Source organism: Eucyclogobius newberryi, unplaced genomic scaffold, assembly GCF_026437365.1.
Source record: "Eucyclogobius newberryi isolate DKJ021-1_F unplaced genomic scaffold, fEucNew1.0.hap1 SCAF_20, whole genome shotgun sequence".
NCBI classification, from domain to species: Eukaryota; Metazoa; Chordata; class Actinopteri; order Gobiiformes; family Gobiidae; genus Eucyclogobius; species Eucyclogobius newberryi.
Window position 1 is genome coordinate 20,862,800 of NW_027315835.1, and position 18,602 is coordinate 20,881,401.

The 18,602-nt window shown below is 36.5% G+C and overlaps 1 protein-coding gene across 1 annotated transcript in view; it reads left to right on the forward strand.

The window, feature by feature from the left end:
* Positions 1-18,602, forward strand: part of shisa9a (shisa family member 9a) — a 103,633-nt gene that overhangs the window by 1,623 nt on the left and 83,408 nt on the right. Inside the window, exon 2 of the mRNA XM_072456549.1 lies at positions 2,912-3,018. Within this exon, the coding sequence (XP_072312650.1) occupies positions 2,912-3,018 (107 nt within the window). The remainder of the gene's footprint in view (positions 1-2,911; positions 3,019-18,602) is intronic.

Genomic DNA, 18,602 nt, shown 5'->3' on the forward strand with positions numbered 1-18,602 from the left:
CAGATTTTGGTGTGCATGTGAATGTAGCTAGTTACATGAGTAATCTTGGTTTGTTCTGATTGTTTTCACAAAGACAACTATGCAAAAAAGAGTAAACTAATGAGACAAAGACAATAATGGAAGAGAACATGTTAAAGATTGACAATTTCTTTAAAATCCATTGTACATTTACTCTAAAAATCCACTGATTTGTGATGATCAGATTTATTTTGTGTGTATAAACACACTCCAAAAAACAGATCATCCATCATGGGATTGTCTTATTACTGACCATGAAAATGTACACATTGAACATGCTTGGCTTACACGAGTAAATGATAAGAACTGAATGCACGGTGGGCAATTTGAACGTGTGAAAATAAATCGATTCAAAATAGCTTGTTGTAATCAGTAATGCTTTTGGCTCCACTGGCTATAATTTGTACAACAAGTTCTCACAGTTAATAACGTGATAAAGCGTTTGTCCAACTAAGAAGGGGTTTTATTGCACTAGAGAAGGAGCTAGTTTAAGGGGGAGTGGCAGAGTTGGAAAGTACTGTTAGCGTCATTTTACAATAGATACTTTAACGACGCATGCAAATCTAAAATCACTTTCTTCACGTCGGTGCCATATGTTCAAAATCAACTAGAAAACCATCAACCAAATGAATTTCTCAAGCTGATGATGCCGTAAGATTAGAACTGTCTTGATTTACGACACGCAATTCAGTCTTTGAACATCTTGGGATGATGTGTTGCTTATGTTGACAATTTTGGTTCTAAAAATATGGCTTTCTAATTGCTTAAATATAAAAATAAAATAACATATTGTCTTTGAAGTTGAAATTTGTTTGTGGATAAATCTGCTTGTCAGTTGTCAGAATCATCGGAGGCAACATATCAACATTAACCAGAGAAAATGTCGATATTGTCTCATAAGATCGGATGAAATGAGCAAAACATTAAGCGTCTGATTGTAAGAAAGATAAGCATGGAGGCTGATGGAAGTGGCACTGGGTTTACAAATCAGATAACTAGAATAATCAGATATCTCTATTAATTAGAGCAGATTTTGGGTGTGTTTTCAGCTGCACAAATAGTAACTGTAACTGTTCTATTTGGAAGACAAAATACAAAATAGACAAAATAACTCTGTCAATCTTTAATATGTTTTTCTCCTTCATTTTTGCTTTCACCATATTATTTCCCTTTATTTTTTTTGTTAAAACCTGCACAGACATTGACGATCAAAACGATGCAACTGTTTACATGACATTTTGCTAATCTGATTTTTAGTGTCCAGTTACAGACACAAATTGTTTGTGAAAGCGGCAGATAAATTATGTTCCACATTTTTATTTGCAATATAATTATATCTCTAAGACGGTTTAAAATGCTCTAATTGATTGTGTTCCTGGATTCTGTCAAAACCAATTAACCCCTTATAAGATAAGTTAATTGATCCTGTGACGAGGCAACAGTAGCTTATGTGATCCCTGTCTACAGTCGTCAATCCGTAACTTTAAAAAGGTGTCCACGGAAAGAATAGTGATGACGTTTAGGAGACGAGTGTGGGAATAGAAATGTGGTCACAAATTGATGCCAGATCAATACGTCTTAAAGCGCATCCAAGTTTAAATATCAGGCTGTTTTTGAGATGTTGTCATTATCCGAGGCAATTTTCTGCGCTGTAATTGTTCAATACAGAATATTTTCATGTCAAATTGTATCTCTGAATGTCAAACAGCAATTGAAAAGTGAATTTGCATAAACAGATCCAAAGAAAAAACATGTTGACAATTTACTTACAATTAATTCTTTATTCAGGAGCGTTTTCAAAATCCGAATCTAATTTAGTGCAATTAAAATATTATTCCATTCATTCTTGAGAAAATATGTATTAAAAATGGTTTGTGAGAATTTCTTTTAGACATATCTGTTTTTGCAAATTAACTATTATATTGTCTACATGATATACTATTGATGATGAACGAAACAAACCGACAAAGACATTCACTCTCATTGTGGTGTAGTGAAATCTCTAATCATTTTACATTACTTCTTTGGAATCATGCAATCATCATCAGTTGATTTGATGATTAATTAAATAACTAACCGTATAACCTATATTAACACAAATTAAGAGTAGAACTAATTTAAAATGTTACTTTATAATAACTACACCTTAATTAGCATGCTTTAGGCCTGAGAAACTACTTAATCGAGGGGTTGGAGTTAATTATTAAGCCTGAATCATTCTTAAAGGCGGTATGGACGATTTTTCGGCGATTTGAGAACGCAGGCGGAAGTGCGCATGTGCACTCCCCCGTGCGGACTGATACAACACACACGTGCGTTTGTTTATTAGCGCGACGGAGCGTATCGCATCTCTCGTCTCCCGTAGATTTCTGTCCACTTCTGCGTCAGCTCGAACTGTCTTTCTCCGTCTTCATTTTGCCCCGTACACTGAGGGAACTATATTATGATAGATCCATGCGCTTAGACACGCGGAAACGTGGGGACGAACCGCACGCGGCTGCAGGTGAGCGCTAGGTGCGTTTTATGATTGATACGTGGCAGGACAAATGATTTATCCACGCCACGAGGAAATATGATAAAAAATTTGCTGAAAAAAATCGTCCATACCACCTTTAATAAGTATTTGTTCATTATTAATGATTAAGTCTTTGTTCATTGCTTTATGAGGGTGTAGTTATTATAAAGTTTTACCAACGTTTATCCTACTGCCAGATACACTGTAATAAAAGATGAACAAACCGAATCACTCAAAATAAGAAATTTAATTCAAGTATTGCAAATTGTGTTGAGCAAAATGTCATACCATGTTTTCATATACATTTAAACATACAGCAGTAACTCTACACTGTAAAAACACGACCCTGACATGTTCTCATCCCCCGTGCTGTGGCAGGGCTGTGGCCAGTGTGCTCCAGGGCGGATGTCCCAACGAGCAGTTCCGTGGAGAGGAAGGGCTGGGCATGACCTCGCAGCATTTTGTCTCCAGGACTACGAACCTGCGTGAGTAGTGCTGATTTTCATTTTGATTTTATACTTTTGTCAAATGTGACGACACGCTGAGAGGGTTGGGCAAGATTGTGCGATACTGTAACCTCAAAAGAAATACTGTTCAACTAGAAGTGCAAAGTGGACCAAGTTGGCGGCGTACAAGTATTTGCTGAAAGTACTTACTCAAGGAAGAGCAACTGTCTGGACGTAATATCAAATGTTATTGTTTGAAGTTGATGTAATTAGAAAGACAAAACAGTAAGTAATGCACACATTGGTATTTTGAAAGGATAACTGATAAATGACAAACAAACATTAAAGGCTTACAATTTACCCTTTGTCTTGCTGTGTTTACAAATGCCAAATATAATCTAGAGCAAAAAACAAACGGTAAAACTAACAGATTAAGACATTCTCTTTCATTGTGGCGTGGTGAACTCTATACATTACTTAAAATGACCAGAAGTAAAAAAAGTGATCTTCATTTGATTAATTTTTAGTTTTACTATAATTTGAAGATGATGTAATTAGAAGGACAAAACATTAGATAATGCACAAAATCTGGTATTTCCAAACGATAACCCCTCAAAAATGAGAAAAACAAAATGATGATGATGAATCAAGCTATCTTCAACCTGTTCATGTTTCGGCGGGCTCTTCTAATCCGTGGCTCTTGGGCGTGGTCAGTTTGATGGACGCGGCAGATCCATCAGACTGACCACGCCCGCCACTGCGTGTGTTGTTTCTGGAGAAATGAGTCCCAGGTGCGAGCCAAGGTAAATGCCCCCTCGTCTCTCTTCATGGTCTGTGCGCCTTGCTTCCTGATTTCAACAGCTTTCCGTCACATGTTAGGTAAAAAAAGTGCATATTTTATTCACATTATTTGAATTATTAGAAGAAAAGTAAAATCACATCTGCAAATCACCTGTAGATTTAAACACAGTAGGAAGAGTAGTAACTGTTACTTAATGGATCGAGGTCAAGTAGCCGCAGATATAATGATGAAGTTTATCCTACAGCTTATTCATTCTATAAGGAGGAGGACTCACTCTTAGGTTCTGATTTCTGTGCATTTCATTTATTTACCAGAAAATGTAGAATATAGTGCATGGCTTTCAGTTATGAATGCTGTTAAGATTCTGTTATATAAGCTCAAAGTGGATGTACTGCACCAATCTTTGGCTCACACTCTGGATACTCTCCAAGTCGTGTGTTACAGGAAAATAAATAGTACTGTAGTAGTATATGATCAATCATTACTATTCTGTTTGCTTGTTTTAATGATGTTGTTGAGTAAAATCCTACGAAACAATATTTAGGATGTGAAATTGATTACAAAGTAAGTACAGAGTTTCCTCAAATTAAAATCAAATCAAAATGTGTTAAAAAATCCCCTGTGGTATTTCTTAAAATAACATACAAAGTAAATCTGCAAATACAAATAATTGACCAGTCTTTGCTTTGAGTTTTAATTGGTTGATATTTTAAGATAATAAAAGTTAGCATTAGCAGTGTTAGCATCAAGCAAAAGTTTTGGCCGGGGCGCAACTTATACTTATATTTATACTTATATACTTAAACTTATACTCCGGAGGGACTTATGTGATATTATTTGTTATTTTCACACTTGCAACTGCATTTCATACTCCAGTGCAACTTATATGTTTTTTTCTTCTCTATTATGCATTTTTTGGCTGGTGCGACTTATACTCCGGAAAATACGGGTAAATCATGCAGGGTTTGTGAGCGCTAAGAAGTTACATAGATTTAAATACCTACTTCAAGCTTAGACAATAGGCCCTTTTCATGATGGTTCCGGTTGCCCTAAAAGTGAGGATCTTCACTTCTTGTTCTATTGATTCTCGATGGTCTGTTAATTATTTGTTGATTTATTTTAGCAAGGCTCAGCTAATTCCCAATAAGAAAAGAATGGAGCAGGAAGTTGAGATCCGCAGTTGTCAGGCAACCGGAACTAGCGGTCGGTTTTGTGAAAAGGGCCTATTGGGTAATGTTGCCTGATTGAATTATAATAGAAAATGTCAACAAAGAGGTTTTTGTCAGAATTGAGATCTGATTTTCTAATTCGAGGCAAAACTGTGGATTTCTATGTAACTATCTTCTATGAATCTGGATTTGCTTGCAACATCTAGAGTTATTTTTTACTATTGACACGTCAGAACTTCTTTACGTCATTCTTAAAAATCAATACTTTTCTGGCTTGAATATCAACTTTCGCTTCTGGCCCGGATCTCTGTCTCTCTCCCCCTTGCAGCAAATGCCTTACTCTGCCATTCCCTCCAAACCAATGTCTTATTCACAGATTTATTTTGGTTGCACATGATATAATGAGGGAGCGCGGGGTACGTGGGAGTGCGTGTCAGTCGGTCCAGGAAGTGGCAACGGTTTTTCGGCAGTTGAACGGGAGAGAAGGGGGAAGGGAAAAGCAGAACGATGAGAAAACAGAGATGATTTGAGACAGAAAACATGATGGAAAATGACAATATGTTCACACTGTTTCTACTAGTTTGGTCCTGGTTTGATACATTTTGTCCGGATTTACACTTGGTTTGGTTTTAGTCCTAGTCTACTCCTGTTTGAATCTTGGGTTGAGTCCCAAATTAATTCAAAGAGACAGTGACAGAAGGGAGTAAGAGATGTTGGTGATGTAATGGAAGGGTAAGAGGAGTTTGTGGAGGAAAATAAACTGGTGGTGATAAAGAGGAGAAGAGGGAGAGGCCGAGGGAGCTGATGGTTCTGCTGCTGCTAAAGATTTATTTATTTATTTTACTGAATTTACACTTCCAATGTAAGTTCAGAATTACACTTTTTTGGCCTAATAACAATATTTTAAGTGAGTTAAGGCCTTGATTTTGCAGTGTGCCTTGAGCTATGGCTTGTCTATGAGTTATAAATGATTTAATAGAATAATTTTTCATTTTGGAGTGTCCTGAGTAACTTCTGAACCAAAATACAAAGCAAAATCACCAGTATAAAGTATAAAGGTGGAGCTGTACCTTATTTTATTTTTTCATGTATATTATTAAAATCCATTTTGTAGTACTGATATATTGTACAAACATCTACTTGGGTAAAAATGAGACCTATGTGAGCACTCTGAATCTAATTACTGAGCGTTTTATTCTCTGCAATTCAGGAAAAGCACTTTTAAATTCATTGCTGTTGTGGATTTTTAGGATGCTCAGATAGCATTAAGAAAGTGAGGAACACGTGTGAACTGTGCAAAGAGTTTAAAATGAACCAGTTTTGTTTTTCCACATTTTTAAGATAGTAAAAATCAGGTACAACGTCTAAAAATACCAAGTGTTTTCCTAAAAGGTGTGATTTGAAAGTATTAACGGTGTGGTGCAGAATATTTTCCACCACAAAAGAGTGCCAATACTCAAATAGAGAGTTTGCTGGATGTCCTTCCCTCTTTAATTCTCAATTCACACTAAACTGTCTTGTACAATGAAGCCTATCATCCAAAAAATGCACAATTCGGATTGATGGAAGGGGTGGTACCACATTGTCTGAAAGAAACCCACCCAGACACAGGGAGCAACATGCAAGTTCCACACAGAAATACACTTACTGCCATTCGCTGCAGGTGCTCGCCGACTCACCAAAATGTTGTGAGCTGTTTGGAAATGCTGTTGAAATACCCGCAATCATTTTGTTCCCACCATCATTTAGAGTCTGTTTTGAAAATCCACTTCTTTGCCATTAAAAGACAGAACTTGGCAGAGATCTTTACACTTGTACATTTCATGTGCTCCCAAAACATCAACTTCCACCACACGCTGATATGTCTTCCCCCATCCGACAGGTGCCATGGTAACCAGATAATGTTATTCAGTCCACCTGTCTGTGCATATAACCGTCAGGACACAGTAGATGTCTTACTGTAAAAAGGCAAACAGCAGGTAGGAGTTTATAATGGACGTATGATGACAGGTAATGTAGCAGAAATGTCTTGTGACGACTTAAAACTGTGTCAATCAAATCTATTGGTAATAAGTGGTAATTTGCCGCTATTAGTTAGACTATTGTTACTGTGGAGAATACCAAATAAAATAGAAGTGATGGTTGGACTGAACCAACAATGAATACCATGGTAACTGTGATAAGTTGTTGGAAAAGGGCAACATTTTTGAGCTTTTATGCTACAACATCACCAAGGCCATTTTAATGTAACTGTTAAAGAAGCAGTTTACGTCGTTTAAGACATGTCTACTACATAATTTCTCTCAAAAATACTTAAAATCATGTTGTAGCAAGACTGAGGTCAAGGGATGCACCAATATTGGATTATTTTTTTGATCTGGGATGATGGGACATTATCCATTTCCTAATTTCCTATGAACATGTTTAATCTGCTTTTCACTGTCGCCCTTCGTTTAATTGAATTGAATCTGGTATCCATGGGTTTCAGTCACATGACGTATGTTGTCGCCACTATTTTTTGAAGACAGCAAAAAATAGTAGACTACTCTCTGCAGTTTGATAGTCATGAAAAAATCTGATTTAAAATGAAAAGGGTAGATAGTTCAAGAAGACAGAAGTTATGGGCTTTGTTCCATATCTACAGCAGTGAGTCGCTGACAACACTTAAAAGCAGCCAAAACAAACTTTTGTGGACATCTAAGCTTCCTCGTCCACAAGTCCTCTGACCCGAACTAGTCCTCAAAGCTTTCAAGAGCACGGACTTTGTGTCTGATCCTAAAATATAACACCTGGCCAGTTGGAAATGAGGCTCATTAAAGCTGTTTGCAAGTAGGCTAATCATTATTATTAATTAAATGAAATATGTAAACTAGCATTAGCCAGCCGCTAACTACTTGAAACAAGTAGCTCAGCCTCAGTTTGGAGGGACCACTGGAAGAACTTTGTTTTGAGACTTTTGGTTGGCAGCACCTACAGTGAGAATGCAGCTTTTGTCCTCAAGATGGCAGTAGCATCGAGCATGTCATGTCACTACAGACCCATCAATAGGTTCCATGATATCGTTTCAGTTGTTATGGTGGTTGGGCCTTTAATTGGATGTCATGAGAATTTACTGGCTGATGTTGGCTGATATCTTGCAATGTTTTAACCTCTATTCTTACAAACTACAATGGAATCTGAGTTGGATCTAAATTGAATCTCTTTGTTTGATGTGAAGGGGAATTGCAAGTTATAATTCCTACACTGGTATACAGTATCTGCAGATTACAGCCAAAGCATCTGTATGAGAATAGAAGAAGGTGGATTGGTGCAGCCCTCCTAATGAAATCCTTTTGGCCGGTTGTCCACTGCATGGCCGTCTGCGGTGACAGAGGGAAAATCTTGAGTTGTGGTTCAAAAGCGTGAGTCATTGGCCTCACCGTGAGACATGGACAGATTAAAAAAGGTTAAATTTAGAACTGGCATATGACAATAGACGACCTGCGGTTTATATTTACAATCGATCTTTGTCAAACATGTGATCGACTGTAAACGCAAGCACAGCAGAAGAGTTAATAAACAAGACCTTTTCTCCCTATTTTTCTATCCATTCATTAACTTTTACAAATGCAAAAGCAATTAACTGACACGTTTCCCAATTGGCAATGGTTGAATAACAAGTCAATTATAAAGAACGAATTCTCTGTGAACAAAAAAGTCCACCCTAAACAAGAAAAACATTGGATTCCTTACGATGGCAATTCATTTCCTGCTTACTTTACTGTCATTGTTAAAGGTGCACTATGCAACTTTTCTGGTTGAAGGCCTGCCACCTGCTTGTCTCCATAGAAACCGCATTGCTTTGTCTGGAATGTTCTGCAGTATGGCATTAAGCTTAATCAATACAGGTGTTTTTATTGCTGGAAACATGCATTTTCCACTGTGAACGAACGGTTTCGCCTCACCCCAGATCTGACCTGTAACTTTGCTTTTTGGCGGCACCTGCTTGTCTCCAGGGCCATACCCTGGACTATTCTAAGCAAAACAATGTACGATAATCTTCATGTACAAACAGGTAATGCTTTTCTTAGTTTGTGAGGACTTTTTGTTGCCAGTAGTAGAGATGTCACAATATCAAATTTTAGTGTTACGATTATTGTGAGGGAAAACATCACGATTTAATGATTATTCACAATTATTGAGACAGTGACCAAACAACTGTGACATTTCTTTCATTCCGATGGTCTAAAATACTGTTTGTCAAGTTTGTGATCAGCTTTACCAAATGTAACTTTCAGAAAGACAAAATAAAGTTAAATGTGACAAAAATAGCCAACTAAGATGAAGTTATTTACATTTAGGTCTATATTTGGGGCTGAATATTGAACAAAAAATACTTAATTTTGCTTCTAAAATTGTCACAATGATTATTTTTTGGTAGTTACAATTATACTGTGACCTGAACAATCACGATTAGCGATTAATCAAATAATCTTGACATCCCGAGCCAGTAGAAAACCCAGAAATGTTCCCTTTGCTCGCCTCTTCTGATCATGAAAGTATCCAAGTAGCTTTCATTAAAGGCTTCATGGTGCACTGGGCTGGTCATAGAAGTAGATAAATTGCAGTGTTAAGAAGTGATGGGTCATCTATAAGAGGGTTTTTCTTATCACTGCTTCGGCTGAGAGAGCGTCCCGGACTATCACGAGTCGCCATAACGTGCAATCTGGAAAGAAGCTATCTCCAGGTCTATTGTGATGAAAGGTAATCAAAGGATGTTAGAAAGACATAAACCTTCAGCTGTGGTGGAAGTGGGTGAAGCACGGAAAAGGGTGGTCGTTGGGAATTTTGCCCAAGTGCACTGCGGATAACTTGAAAGAGCAGGTATTTTCTACTCCACAACATTTTTGAAAAGGAGGGAAAAATAAAAATAAACTTTCCATATGGTATATGGTTATTTATTTATATATATATGTATGTCACCATAAATATGCTAATATATATATATATATATATTAGCATATTTATGGTGACATCCTGACTAAAAGGTTTGAGTTCAAGTCCTGGCTTTGAGCAAACAAAATACATACAGTACAAAAATCTAAAAAGTTGATTTAGATAATAAAAAAATCTATTTTTTTAACATGTACCTTTATTTATGGTACTCTTTAGATTTGTATTTGTATATATTCAGCTGAAACTGGCTGTATTTGTTCTTTCAGGTGAACACTTCCAGATTTTTATATTCAATATGGTATCAAAATTCATATTTGCTGAACACTTTCCATTGTATCAAAATGTTTTTTTAAATGTTAGTATCGTGCTAACACTAGTATGTACAGTGTTCGGAAGGAATAGCTACAGAATACTGAATATCTGCATTCAAATGTATTTCGTGATGTTTTCTGTTACATTGTCCTATCAGAGTACTGTATTCTGAACACTTTTCAATTATTGTCGTGAATTCATAATTACGTGATCAAATATCACAATGTCTTCCTTTTTCGTAAAGGAACTGTATTCTGAACACCACCAAATGATTCACTCAAACAGTTGGTTGTGATAAGAGGCATCTCAAATATAAAATCTCACATTGGTCATAACATAAAACAAACATTGACAAAAATGGACTTGTTCTTAAGATTTTGGTTGTAATAGAGCATGTTGTTTAGCACGAGAACTACAGATGGTTAAAACAGTATTATTCTTCTGTATACATGCTGGCCTTTTCTCCACGTCTCTAATCTGACTAAAGATATATGGCACACCTCTCACCTGAGCGAACTGAAATAACCTGTGAAATAGTGATTATTGTGGCGCTACCTCGCCCTATAATCCCGGGGCTTGTGGGTAATCATGTGGAACATTATTAATCTCTGCCTCCCCAGCACCTCATCTGGTCTGGAGACGCAAGGAAGACAATGATTGAGTTTACACCAGGTTTAAGAGTGACGTAGATCAAATGTTGTCGTAAATGGAGCAAAAACGCAGATTTTTTTATTTCAAATGTTGCTATTGCTGTTTGAAGTCAATGTGATAAAAAAAAAATATATTACATTTTAATTTTATGGAAGAGATTATTAGTTTAATTAGATGTTAAATGCTTGCAAATTTCTTACTTTGTATTTTTTAAACTTGAAATTATTATTAAAAGTTATTTTTAATTATCATTATTATTATTTTTGTATATATATATATATATATATATATATATATATATATATATATATATATATATATATATATCGTCAATGTGTTTTTCTCAGTTTAAATTTTATTTATTTTTTAAATCATCTTTTTAAATATCTTTATCTTTAATCTTTCTTTATCTTTATCTTTATCTTTATCAGTTCTGAACATTAACTTAATCGTAGGCTCAGTTTGTGTCATCCTTATGTTGGTGATGGCATTATTCCCTGCCGCCTGAAGCATGTTCCAAAAGGTGATTTTTTTTTCATTTTTCATATTTAAACTAAGAAATTAAAAATGAAAAAGAATATTCAAACATGTTTTATTCAGGGTTAAAACATTCTAGATGAGAAATTCACCAGGATTTAAAATTGAAAATCAAATTAAACAAATTATCTTCTATATAATTGACTTTTAGGCCAATCATTTGTTTGAGTTTTCAATAAAAATAAATGTTAGTGTCAATTTGGTGGGCCATTGCATTTTGTTTGACTAAATGCTAATAATCATATTGAACATTTTATCTGTAAAAAAATAAATACATTTAAAAAAAGTGGTATGTGGTGGGTATTTTTTATAATTTTGTTTAGTTTTTGTTTGGAGAAATACTGCAGTGATAAAAATTAACACATACAGTTTGCATTTTAGTTTAATTCATATTTTCAATTTTTTTGTGTGCATTTTTAAAAGTTTTTGTTAAGGCAAACCAATTTGATTTGAATTTGCAAATTGTCAACATAATTATGGTGGCAAAGGACAAAAAACAACATTAAACAACAACTCATATTAGCAGAAGATAAACCCTATGGTAATAATGCAATACCCATATCCATACTTCCTTCCTGTATGAACGCACTCTTAGGGGAAATGTAGATCTCTATGACTCTTGTTTGAAGTGATTAATGGTAGATAAACGGAGTGAACGCACCGGCATGACTTCTGATTAAGAGCAGTGCTATTACAGAGACGGAATGAAGTGCATAATCTTTGCGTGGCTTTGACAAGTGGCCTGGTTTGGAGGGTCTCTGCAAGGGGACGCGCTTATGGATCGAAGCGGGACAATCTATTTTTAGTGCAAACTCCATATTGATTATAGCTTATGGCCAGATTGCCGCATTACCAGCATGAATGGATGTGGTGCGGTGGTGTGTGGGGCTGATACAGGGGCCGTCCTCTGGGGCCAGTCTAAGGTCTAACAATGTCTGTACGGCTGTAGCACAAATATGACCTTCCTCTGCAAGAACAGTGTGCATGTATCCACCGGAGGGACATTTAAAAACAACACATGAATGTAATTTGACTGGTGAAGGGTTTGTGTTATCTACTTGTCATGTTGTGGATGTTGTAGAATAAATTGAAGTAGTCCAAGAGTTGTAAGAAGAAGAAAAAAAGACACTAGACGACTAAGAAGACTAACAAGTATACAGTATTAGCCATCAGTACTTGGAGATTTGAAGGCTCAACACATTGTAGTATTGTCCAAGTCTGCCCATGCTGTTGTTGTAGGGAATATTTTTAAGTCTGACAACAATTGATCGAACTGGAGGTGTCCTTGGTGCAGTAGTGCAGTTTCTTGATCAATGGAGATGTTATTGCTTTGCCTGGAACGTTCTACAATATGATATGAACGTATTTGTCTTAGATTCGTTCAATTACAGGCCAAAAACAATGTGGTTTAGTTGTCTTTTTTGCTCGTCTCCTTGGAAGTAGTTTAATGCCCCTGTGTACCATTGTATAAAAGACCACTGGACGTGAAACCCATAATAGAGGACAATTAGACGCACAGTCGCTGTTTAAAGGCGTCAAATATAGTGCTATAAAAAAGTAATTGATTAATCGCAACTAATCGATTGTTTCAATAATTGTCAACTAATTCAGTAATGGAATAATTGTTAACTGGTTCAAACATAGGTTCCAAAACATGCCTTGAGCTGAGAAAAGAAGGTTTGTGACTCAAAATTGCCTAAAAATGACTATGTCTAGTTGAAGTGTCAAATTGTGTGGCCATTGGGCCTTTGTCTGTAGCTTGTAGGTTGGGTTTGGTGTTTGATTTCCTCCTGTGCGAATTGGGTGGGCGCGTGTGTCAAACTAAACTCAGGTCATGTAATGACCTGAGTCATGTAATGTAAATGTTGCAGTGGGTTGGTTTGGATTTGTTCACTTGTATGTTGCTGAAGCCGGAGAGCATCTTCCTTTACCTCTGTGCGTAAACGTTAGGGTGAGACACTAGTTTGCCTTCAGTCCTGGTCATTCGAAATAACCCACTTGAGGCTGGGACAACGGACAATGGACAATGTGTGTTCCCAGGTCAACATGTTCCCCTTGTCAAGTCTGTGAAATGCTACTAAATTAATGGAGAACAATAAACTGCTTTATTATTAAGAATTATTCATAATTAAATTAATTCATGAATTACTTAGTAATATATTTGAGTCTCTGTCATTCAATTACACAAACATGTCTTGTCTAAAGGGATGAACGATCGCAAGTCCAACCCCAACCCATTTATATTTGTATATATATTTCCAGTATTTGTCAAATACATTTATAAAAGCTGTTTGACTTGTAAAAGAAAAAGGACACTTTCAATTTCAGATTTTAAGTGAAAAAAGTAATAATATACTTGAAAAGACTATTCTTAAGCACTTACCTGTTAGCTTCATGTTGTGCTGTGCTGCTAATCAGGCATTTCAAAAGGCTCCATTACCTTCTGTTACCAGCAGAGGGAGACACACCCCTGATCCAAAGCCCTCACATTTATCGAAACGTTGTGACTGTGAAGTACGCAAGGCAAAGATGTTGGTAAACAATAACATTGATTTTTTTAAAATTCATTTTTATTGTCAAGTGTCAATTGTTGTTGTACTGTAGTTCACTCAAAGGCACAAATATACTACTAAAACTGTGTCTATACTTTGCGCATAATAAAGACGGACACTACTACTTTTCGACAGCTGGGCCCGGGAACACTTTCAAGTCCGTCCCATAGCCCTGGAGCGCGGCTGAATCCCTAAAAAGGATGGTTATTCCCATGTCTTTTGTGCGGCTTCAAAGAGAGAGGAGACAAAGAAGGAGAGCTGGAGTTGTGCACTGGTGAAGGACAGTGCGGTGGTGTGTTCAAAGACATGAATTCAGCAGTCCAATGTCACCTTCACCACTTTATTGGAACATGTTTAGACCGTAAAACATGTACCGTATTTTCCGGACTATAAGTCGTACCAGAGTATAAGTCGCACCAGCCAAAAAATGCATAGTAGAGAAGAAGAAAAAACATATATAAGTTGTACTGGAGTATAAGTTGCACCAGCCCAAAAATATATAATAGAGAAGGAAAAAAAACAAATACAAGTCGCACTGGAGTATAAGTCGCATTATTTGGGGAAATCAGTCTACACGTAGAGCTTAACTGTGCTGCATTCAAGTGGTGGAATTTACCAATAACTATAAAACATTGTAGTGCTAAATGCCTATATATGACTGATAATCTTACACTAATGAATATGTGGTAATATGGTAATAATGTTCATGATTACATGGAGAAATCTAGAAATCTGGATTCAAAAGCTGTATGCACATTTTTGTCTTCCTTTGAAATGTTCTTGAAAAGCAAGAACTGGAAACTGGAAAGCAAATTTAGACCTAGTTTGGCAAATTTAGACCTTGAATAATTCCGCTTTCAACCTGTTTTAGCTCAAAAAGCTACATTTCTGGAGGTTCTTGGTGTGAAGAACCGCAGCTGGTGTGAAGACACTAGTCTGGAGGACTTCAGGTTAAAATAAGCAGCAGTCCTCATGACGTCGTCAGTTCATGTTCACATTTGAATTCTGTCATCGGAACTGAACTGACTGAGTCCTGTAGTGCAGAGAGCAGTGTGTCAGCATGTTGGATACAAACAAGAATACATTACATCAGATTTTGTATGAATATTTAATGAAGTTTGGAGCAGCAACTTGTCTGTTGAGAGATGTATTTCATTTGATTTAAAATTGAAGGTGTAGATATTGGTACATTATTGATAACTTAACAATACCAATATTTTTAGGTGGCTTCACTGAAAAATTATCCATCGGTGTAAAGAATGAAACAACCTAAAATTTCAATAAAATGTGCAAAAAACTAAATCAAATTACAATTCTGTCAACCACAACTTTGGAAAAAATCTTAATTTTAGGTTTCACTATTGGAAAATATTAAGTTCCATTGGTGTAAAGAATTACTTTGGAAGAACCTAAAACCTATAAATGAATCCGTATTGAAAATTGACATTGATAAGAATTATAATTTTCATTAGAAAAAACTGGAATAAATTGTGTGTTACCAACTGAAACTATTTTACTAATTTGGTTCAACACTTTTTCAATACAAGTTCAAGTTCTTCAGCTCTTGTGGAAAAACTTGTACTTTCAAATAGTGTGCATACTGGCTTTACCTGTCCAAAATGTAATCTTATTGTCACTGCTATTGAAGTTAAAATCTGAAGAAAACTCCAAACAAAATGTCCCTATTTAAACGCAGTTGAACATCACACTTTTGTCTTAGTGCTGCAGCCAGACAAAAATAATAATAATGCTTGAACTCAACTCAATTTGAGTTTTTAATTATCATCACACAAAAGCTATAAGCGCAGCTATTATTTTTATGGAGACACACTGGCACATTTAAACAGCGTTCTGTATTCACCATTTGTAAGCTTAATCACCTTCCCGGCGGTCATAATCTTTTTCTAAACATTAAGATGAGATGGGTAGATGAAATGTTAAGTGGTAATTGCTTCAGATATTGCACAAGCATTGGAACAAACCACGGTGTGAGGTTCTACGTGGAGAACGCTTGGTGGTGCCTACGGTTTGTATTAAAAGTAGGTGAGGCGATGACCTTGTCCACGACCTGTCACATCAGATTGTAGAGAGTCAGAGAGTTAAGAGGGCAAGAGGAGCAGAAGGGGGGAGAGAAGAGAAAGAGAGAGAAGAGCGGAGGAGGAGGAGGAGGAGGAGGAGGAGGAGGAGGAGGAGGAGGAGGAGGAGTAGGAGGAGGAGGAGGAGGAGGGAAGGCTTTTGAAGATGCTGTTCAAACAGGTAGAAGGAGCAAGTGAAGTTTCTGTCCTGGAGTTTGACAAATACACTGGTGTATAACAGTGACGTCCCCAGCGTGGCGTTCTTTCATCTGATGCCTTTGAGGTACAACTCAATGATTCGGCCAACTTTTGCTCCTCTATTTAACTCGTGCGGGTTCAAAGTCATTAAGCAAATTGTGAAGAGCATTGGGTGAGTAATGCCTCGCTTTATAAGTATTCAGAAGTAAAGTTTAGAGGTATGACGGAGGCAACCCAGCGGCTACAACTTAATGTTTGAGGATAGGTTTTAATAACGTAGATGTTTAAAATACAAATATCAGACTTGGTTAAGGTCACAGAGCTGATAAGCCCCGAGCAAGCGTTCTAACTTTTTTTTTTCCCATTAAAACCAAGCAGTGGGTGGTTATTGAGCTCCGTACTGTGCAGGTTTAAGGGGGTAAACAAAGCATGCGGAGAAAACATCCCAAACATGAATACAGTATGGCATTAAACTTAAATTATTCATTAACACGTTTTTTATTGCGAAAAAGATACAATCTTACTGTGGGCAGATTCAGATTCTATCCCCAGATTTGACTTGCAACTTGCTCTGGTGGTGTCACCTGCTCGTCTCCATGGAGTCAGAGAAGTTCCAGACAGAGCATCATCTCTATGCAGACACCTGGAAAGTTACATAGTGCACCTTTAACCTCGACAAAGCCACGTTTAACGCTTTAACTGGTTTCAACACATTTTCAAGCAAGATCTGTACTTTTATCTAAATAACAAAATTGAGTATTTTTTCCTCCACAGCCATCAGATACTAGCCCATTACAGTTTTAAGCATCACGACACATGTAAATCAAAAAACACCCCGGAGCACTCATAATCTGGATCTAATATGTTCTTAATGTGCACATTTCAAATGACCGAACAAACATTAACTTGTGCGCATTTGGCTAAATGTCTGTTTGGAGTAAATGAGACCTATGTAAATGACAAGCTGAGACTCTTTATTTCATTATATGTTATGTGTTGCTTGTAATTATGTCTTATTTCTTAGTTTTTCTCATATTCTGTTTAAATAAAAAAGTTAAAAACAGTTCCCTGGCTGTTGCTTATGGTTTTGCTTGCTTATATTTTAAACACACATATTCTGCATTCTGGGAACTTTGTACTTAATTGTAAGAAATGTTTGTGAATGATCATAATTATTTTTTAGGGAGATTCAGAATGGAGTGTTTTTGACACTCGGAGGGAGATTACTTTAGAAACAGGATTTATCAAACTAGCGTGAACGAAGCTAAATGCCACTCCAGATATGTTTTTGATAAGGGAACAATGTTAGCACATGATTAAAAAAATAAATAAATCTGCAAAATGTATTATATGATAGTAGAAAAGATCTTAATATCTTTAAACTGCCATTATAAGAACTACCACCCAAGGCTACCAAATTATGTCCCACTATGATGACACATTTAGGTTAACAATGGTTTATGGGAAATGTAGTTCTCCTGGCAAGAATAGCTAGCGTCTTTGTGTTTAGCGTTCACTCCACACACTCTTTGCAACACATAATAGAGCCATTATTCAGATTTTATCCTATCTGTCAGACATCAACACCTGTCTGTGCATAACAAGTTAGAATTGAAGACAGTTGGGAAGCCAGGCACACCTAACAAATCACATTAATTGCCTCCGGGGAAGACCGAATATTGCGTTTTTTTCCTTATTTCTTTTGACATTCAGCCTGCACGTATATCTTAATGAGTGAGTTTTTTGGGGTTGCGGTGGGGAAATTATTTAAAAGACAGGCAAAAGTAGCACAAGAAAAAGAAAATTGTTAAAGCAGTTCTCTCCCCTGTGTGCAATAGAGCTAGAGATTCTCACTGCCTAATTATACTATTGCCCAGGACCCTCGACAGCCAGGGGACGCCATTAAGGGCTTGTATATGTGGACTCCAGGGGCCCCTCTGAACTGGTGAAGAAGCAACCAACATCGGTTAGAAAGGAGTTTAAGAGGGTACCGTGTTAAAGTGTCAAGGCCACAACTAAGAAGTGGAAAATATTTGTATGATTTATGTGATTTAGTATAGTGCTTGAAAATGCTTATAGTTGAGTGAAAATGGTTTGGTTTCACTTGACATTTCACATACCAACAAAGTTTATAGGTGACATATTATGCTTTAGTCAGGCACTTAGTATTGATCTCTAACATAAGTAGATCAATCATCATTTTGCATTTTGTTCATTGTGAACTGAAAAACAGCTTGGTAATAGAAACAAATCTATTGACTTCCCGTTCAAAACTGCAGAACTGACATAGTGACAGTTCACTGTAACAAGCAGCGGATCATTTGTCATTTACTGACATATTTTTGTTTTTGAAAAGTTGTTATGTGACATTTTAGAACCCTCCGTGACCTAT